Here is a 7,684-nt window from a genome sequence, read left to right as displayed (position 1 = left end):
TTTCAAGCTCGTCTGATACGTCGGAATCGCTCATGGTGAGGACGTCTTTGTCAGAACTATTCCTTTCACATACCAAAATACCTGTACTTCTGAGCTTGGCCCAAGCAAGCGAGTCTCAATGACGTAGAAGGGCGTGTTGGGGGTGTGTCGCGGCCGCATGACGTCATGGCGCGTCCCCCGAAAGTACAATTTAAACTGAAGATATCTCAGGAACGCTTGGTCGGATCGAAGTGGGACCTTCACCATTCGACTCAGCGTCCAAAACTCTACGGACCATGAAGTTTTGATTTTTGGGTGTAGTTCCCCTTTAATATTCCACGGATCTCAGAAGGAAGGAACGTTCCAGAATGCCGCTGGCAACAGGCGGCCTGCATGTGCGCGGCCCCTGCAGTCGGTCCAGCTGCCGGCCTTGCAGTGCTGAAAAGAATGTGCAGTACAGCATGTCACATAGTATCGCAGCCTGGACAAATAGGCGCTGGAAAGTCCTAGTTATGTGCTCACCTACACCACGATGCACCAATCTTCTGAGCTACTTTGGCAACAACTTTGTCCACTTGAGACTCCCATGGGCTGAGCCAGTTGTTGAGGGCTGCACCAAGGTGGACGGCAATGACCGCTGATGGCAAGGCAATCCATGACACACAGTCACTAGGGCATCGTCAACATGGCGCTGAGGCTGGATCGATAAAATCAACCTTTAGGCTGCCGCGGGGTTGACAACGAGGCCGCTGTCTCGAAGCTAGTCAGTCAGCCTGGTCACCGCCATTGACGAACCAGTCGCCACCGCCAGCAGTGGCGGTAGGTTGTGACAAGTGTGGTGCAATATTGTCAGCAAATTCAGTACTCAGGATAAGATGAGTGACAAAGGGAACGTTGTGTTTGATAATAATGAAGTGAACAGGGATGATCACAAACCCTGCGCGTACTCCACCGTGAGTTACAAGAAAATTCCGGACTGGACGACGAGCAAACACCAACCTGCTACATCCAACCAGGCAGATACTATTACGGTAGCTGCCAAACCAGGTCAATGCCGACCTACTGCATAATGTCAATGTCAAACAGATCGTGCAGGAGAAGACTGGGGTGTTGGCGTCCAGTCACTGACTGTACAGACACCAGTCACATTTCCTGCGTCTTTTGCAGCATACAGGATAGACTCATCACTGTAAAGTCCACTACTTCGTGATTTTTATTTGTAGAATACATGACAGGCGTATTCAGTGTGCCTCGCAGGACTGCGAGATGCTGCAGAAGACCAGGTTCGACCTTTCTGGACCGCCATTCACCGACGGTGGGCTACACGATGCTGGAGGAACTAGATTCCAGTGAAAACCCAAGATTCCTTTGCTCCTGGACGCTCCGACGTGTTGTGATATCTGCCAGGTGCGCAGTAACTAGTATTTTCATCGCTATAGCGAGGACGACGCCGATCGGCAAACTCTCGCTCACAGCCATCACCAGCCTCTCAAAACCATCACTTGGCATCCCCCAGAGGTATAGGAGAAAGCCAAAACAGCTCTCAACAAACAAAAGCTAAGGACGATGGAAAGAGAGCATGTCAAAAAGAAGACGAACAGTATGAAGTTCAAATGGTTTTGAACACTCGTACCACCAACTATACACTTTCAATAAATCGTGACGCCATTTTGTTTTAACATGAATATCGCGGGTTTCGACTGATTGAGTGCTTTTCGTGACGATTCTCGAATTTCATTCGAATATTCGATTTGCTGATGCTCCGTATTACTACAGTGTATGCTGTGTTTCCGCACGCTCGTGTCGACATGTCACCTATACTGTACATGTACCGGGTCGCGGAGGAGCTTGACGACCTCCGCTGACTCCAGGTTTCCGAAATACTGCCGTCGTCTTCGTTGATGTTGCTGGTGACATTCTCCCCTTGCAGGACGTGCGCATAGTTGTCGTCTCGGGGGTAAAGACTATGTTGTCTTTCGAAATAGTTCTTCATCACGCTCGCGCGAATGATGTTTCTCATCATGAACTCGTTCCGACGGTGTGACACGGCGATGGTCTTTGGCGGGGCACTGGCTTGGCGAAAACGATATCTTCTTGTACAATATAACACTGATCGGCTGCAGATGAGTACAGTCACTTCGTGGTTGGTCCTATAGGAGGGCAGCTGCCAGGAAAGAGGCAGAACTCATCGAAGACGAAGCGCTCGCAACAAACAATAGCACTCGAAATATCTCGTAAGATTTAGGGCCTATCGCTTTGAGCCACAGCGCTCACAGCCTTGCCTACTTCATCAAAGTGAGCTCTACATGTTCGTTGACCTCTTCACACTACACAGAAGAGCGAAACAAGGATTATGTCTTAGCATTTCAACTCCAACAGCAGACCATTACCAGTGCGAGAGAGAAATCTACAACGGGCTTTGCTTTCTGTCGCATCGTCTCTCTTGCATGCAACTAACGAGAAAACCGTGTACTTACCCTCGCATTCACACGCAAACTATCAAACACGTCCTGTGCCGCATGCTGATCAGGTAGTGCCATGTATGTGTTGTACAGTGTACTCTCAGTTGACATGCCCCCTTTCGAACCCAGACAATCTTTTCGGGATTGGTCTATTGCAGATGAGCCCCACAGAGCGAAGAGAGCTGTCGTGTATGTTGGTAACCTCAGCAGGGAGACAACTGAAGACCGGTTACGCGAATTTGTTGATTTGCGTAGCAGGGCCGTCAACTCCGACACACCAGTAGTGCTCCACACCTGTAGCATGCATGTCAATGATAGCGGCTGCATGTCTGCAAGAGTGTTTGTGGATGCCAGCTCCCTGCATATCCTGCTGGCTGTCAACTAACTCTGGCCAAGGCCACTTTATTGCAGGAGGTGGACCTTCCACACATCCGACACTCACAAGATAGCACCAGGGTCAGCTCAGCCTGGCTGCCCACCAACTGACACGCCAGAGACATCCCCATCCCTGCCCAATCCACTGCAAAGCGCAGGTAGCAACAAAAGCAGCAGCGCAGATACTGCAAGCAACAACAAAAGCAGCAGCGCAGATACTGCAAGCAAGCAACAATGAGAATCCTCCTTACAAATGCTGGTGGAATCATGTCCAAATTTGGAGAGTTTCAACACGCGCTTGTATCCTCCAAAGCTGATATCGCTGTTGTTACTGAAACCAAGATCACCTCAGAGAAATTCTCCCTTCACGAGTCAGCCATCCCAGGGTACTCCGGCCCACTCCGGCGTGACAGGACTGAACATGGTGGTGGCATAGCAATCTGGATACGCAGCCCATTGGCGTACCATCATCTAGATCAGTACGACTCATCTCTTCACGAAGTAACTTGGCTCACAGTGAAGTCTGCCCATCATGGTAAGATAGTGCTGGGTGCTGTATACAGGCCAGGATCCGCCTCAGACACTGATATCTCAACACTTGAGCACCTCGATGGCATCCTGGATAGCGTCAGAAAACACGGCACCCACGCCATGCTGATCAGAGATTTCAATGTCCACAACACGGCTTGGCTCGGCAGCTCTAAGACCACCCGTGCAGGGGAGTACATGGAGGAACTAAGCGCTGCCCAAAGCCTCATGCAGCATGTCCAAGAACCAACCCGAGGTCTCAACACCCTGGACTTAGTGCTCTCTGACTTCACTGGTACTGTGACCACCGGTATCTCGCCGCCGATAGGAAGGTCAGACCATTGTGTTGTCCACGCTGTGCTCGCTCAAGCCCCGCTAGAAAATGAGCCCAGCACACGGAGGCGTGTGTGGCGATATGGCCAAGCCGACTGGAACAGACTGCGTGCCCACTACCGTCGCATTGCCTGGACAGCTGAGTTTCTGGAGGACCCAGAGGAAGCATGCAGCCTTGTTACTAGGCACATCGTGTCTGGGATGCTGCAGTTTATTCCCCACAAGATGCTGGAAACAAGGCCGTCCGATCCGAGCTGGTGGACACCAGAATGCACTGAGGCTCAACGTGCCAAAGAGAAAGCGTGGAAGGCCTGGCGTCACCAGGGGCCCAGCGAATGCCTGAAGCAGTCGTTCATGACAACTGTCACTCAATCTATTACAACCCAACATCGTGCACAACAAGCTGAAGAGCAGACAGTCCGAGAGCGTCTCACACGTGGTTCCATGAGAGACAAGGACTGGTGGAGGAATGTCAAGCGCGCCGCCGGTCTGGGTAGGACTACAGACGTGCCAACACTCACTGATGCTGACGGGCACGAGCACAGTACATCGAAAGCCAAGAGTGACAAGAGCGAGTGCCTTGCTAGACTCTTTGCTGAAAAATGTAGCCTTGGCTTGGGGATAATGACATCGACAATGCTGAGTTACCAGCAACACCCCACACTACCACTCCGGGCCTGCAGCGCTTCCGCGTCTCTGAAGTCCAACAGTGCCTGAAGCGTCTCAACACACCCAAATCCACTGGTCCAGATGAGATCCCAGGACGAGTACTCAAGGAGTGTGCAGCTGAACTAGCACATCCGCTGGCTAGATTGTTTCGCCTGTGTTTTGCAAATGGAGTCCAGCCCCAATCATGGAAAATTGCCCGTGTCGTTCCAGTGCACAAGAAAGGACCCAAATTCATGATGAAGAACTACCGGCCTATATCTCTCCTGACGATCATCTCTAAGATCATGGAAGGTATCATCAATCGGCAGCTTGTGAACCACCTGGAAACCCATCAACTCTTCTCCTCGTCCCAGTTTGGCTTCCGACGTGGACTGGGCACAAGTGACCTACTGACGGCTCTCCAGCATTCCTGGGCCACTACCCTGGCTGGCGGCGGTCTTGTGCATGCCCTGGCAGTTGATATTGCCGGGGCATTCGACAAGGTTTCCCACCCAGGTGTCCTTGCGAAGGCACAGCAATGTGGCATCCACTGTAACAGTCCAACTAACTTCAGTAGTCATTCTTGGAATAAGCAATGATCCTTGCCATAATGCATTCTTATATACATGAACAAGCAATGATGGACATAACACCTAACAGCAGCAGCGTGATAATAGCAGGTGATAAGTGTATCCTATTCCTAGTGTTAGTAGTAACATTGAATCTGTTACACCATTCCCCCCTCTCAACTGTCAGAACAGTACCAATTCGAAGGAACAGTTATGGTAACTAATGATCATGCATGGATATGTGGAATGCATGGTAGCCGAAAACAACACTGATGAACTCAAGATCCAGTGCATGTCCTCTGCAAATAACGCCTGGCTGGCAGGGAAGCACTATCCTAATCATGCAGAATGCTACATTTCTATTGCAACACGTAGAAACTAGCAATACAACTGTGGCTGCCAATTAAATAGCAATTTTATGAAAAACGATCCAGGTAGGTTTTCAGCGAAATAATAGCGTTTCCTGCTTCATCCATCAAGTATTCCTCCGGCTCCCAGGTGGCATCTCGGTAGCCCTTCCATTTCACTAGGTACTGCGTGCGCCGTCCTCTCTTCTTGTGCGACAACACCTTTTCGACAATGTACCGCGTATGGCCATCCGCATCGGTTAGGGGTGGAGGTGCCGGCTGAGTACGGCCCGGTATCTCATTGCCATGGTACAGCTTGAGGGCAGCAATATTGAACACTGGATGGGCCCGAATGATTCTTGGAAGAGCTAATCTGTACGCATTCGGGGCCACTTTCTTCTGCACCTTGAACGGCCCATACCACTTGAGCCTTAATTTGTGTGAAGGCCTGTCTCGTTCCTCGGGCGTCAGCAGGAAGTCCCTGAAGACCAACACCTCATCCCCCTCCTTCAGGGCGTCCTCCACCCGTCCTCGATCCGCATACAATGATTGCCGGGCCTGCGCTGCCACGATGGCATCATGTGCCTCACGTAGTGCCTCTACGCGGCCATTCAGCCATGACAGCGGACCATTCGTGTCCATGCCAGCTCCAGCTTTCTGCTTCGTCAATAAGCTCGAGGGAGTAACTGGATGGCATCCATGGTTGAGGAAAAATGGCGTGTTACCTGTTGACGCTTGATCGGCATTGTTGATCGCAAACTCACATAGCGATAGGAGTTCATCCCAATTGTTTTGCCTATGGTTGACGAAAGCTCTTAGCGTATCCTCAATGACACGGTTCACACGCTCAGTCATGCCATCGGTCTGCGGGTGGTTGGCCGTGCTCATTTTTAGCTCCACGCCAAGAATACTGAAAACCTCCCTGAAGAACGCCGACGTGAATCGCGGATCTCGATCACAAACTATCGTTTTGCTCAAGCCATGGGCAGCAAACACATGATCCACGTACAATCGGGCTGCCTCCTTAGAGTCAACATGAACAGTCGTCGGGATCAGGTGCACATACTTCGTCAGACGGTCCATAAAGGTTAGAATGGCGCTATGTCCTCGGCAGGTCAGCGGCAGTGCCATGATGAAATCCATGCTGATGTCTGTCCAGGGCTGTTCGGGGACTGGAAGGGACTGCAACAGTCCTGCCTTGGTCTGGCTACCCTTTACGCGTTGGCACCGGTCGCAAGATTTAACGAAGTCCTTCACAGTACTTCTCATGCCTGGCCAATAGAAGTATCTGCTCAGCTTCAGGTAGGTCCTGTCTCTCCCCGGATGGCCGTCCGTCAGGCAATCATGATTCTGTTTGAGCAGTTGCAGCCGTACCGGACCGCGAGGAATGCAGAGGCGAGCATCGCCCGATGTTACTAGGTACAGCCGCCGGTCCACACTGTTCCAGACGTATCGCTCATGCATGGCGTCTTCGCTGCAAGCCATCAAGCGCTTGATTACTGGCGAAAGCTCTGGGTCACTATCATACCCTGCTGAGATCTGATTCGCAATTCCTTGATTCACATCCAGAGAGAACTCGATTCCATTCAGTTCCAAGTCTGGTCGACGTGACAACGGGTCTGCTATGTTACACTTCCCTGGCTTGTGATGTACCGTGTAGTCATAGTCGGCCAGGAATTCAATCCATCGAGCCTCTCTCTTGGTTAAGTTTGGTTTGGTCCTGAGGTAGACAACTCCCATGTTGTCGGTGTAGAGTTGAAAGTGGCGAAATAGGTAGACTCGCCAGCACTGCAGGGCGTACACTACAGCCAAAGTTTCTCGCTCGGCGGCCGTGTAATTCCGTTCGGCAGAAGACAGCTTTCGGCTCACGTAAGCCACAGGATGCCAGGACTGGTCCTCTGCTTGCTGCGTTAAGACTCCTGCCACAGCAAAGTCACTTGCGTCAGTCTCAACGCGGAAATCCTGACTGACGTTTGCTAGTCGCAACACTGGTGCATCCAGCAGAGCAGACTTCAATCACTCAAATGCCTCCTGTCGAGTCTGATTCCACTCGAAGCGCACATGTTTCCCTGTCAGTTCCTCCAGGGATTTGGAGATGGCAGAGAAATGGTTAATGAACCTTCGAAAGTAATTAGCGAATCCCAGAAACTGTCTTACGTGCGTGACCGTCGTCGGGACAGGCCAGTTATGCACGGCCTTGATCTTCTCTGGATCTGGAGAAATGCATTGGCCGTCTATCCGGTGCCCAAGAAACAGAACGTCTGTCCGGCCGAATTCACATTTAGACGGTTTGCAATATAGCTCATTCCTCCTGAGGGCGTTTAAGATGGTTCTGACATGATCGAGGTGCTCCTCCCATGATTTGTTGAATATGAGGATATCGTCTAGAAACACCACAACGAATTTACGCAGGTATGGCTGGAGGACACTGTTCATCAAGGTT

General features: G+C 51.1%; 1 protein-coding gene across 1 annotated transcript; it reads left to right on the top strand.

Annotated features, from left to right (window-relative positions):
- The first annotated feature begins 3,083 nt into the window (after window positions 1-3,083).
- On the top strand, window positions 3,084-4,394 carry LOC135813007 (uncharacterized). Its single transcript, XM_065326224.1, has one exon. The coding sequence runs from the start codon at window positions 3,084-3,086 to the stop codon at window positions 4,392-4,394; it is 1,311 nt and encodes a 436-aa protein (XP_065182296.1).
- Window positions 4,395-7,684: the final 3,290 nt, after the last annotated feature.

Source organism: Sycon ciliatum, chromosome 3, assembly GCF_964019385.1.
Source record: "Sycon ciliatum chromosome 3, ocSycCili1.1, whole genome shotgun sequence".
Taxonomy (NCBI): domain Eukaryota; kingdom Metazoa; phylum Porifera; class Calcarea; order Leucosolenida; family Sycettidae; genus Sycon; species Sycon ciliatum.
This window is presented reverse-complemented; position numbering and strand designations above follow the sequence as displayed.

What these genes read in the sequence shown, in the direction of transcription:
- LOC135813007 (XM_065326224.1), top strand. Translation starts at nt 3,084, where the DNA reads ATGTCCAAATTTGGAGAGTTTCAACACGCGCTTGTATCCTCCAAAGCT.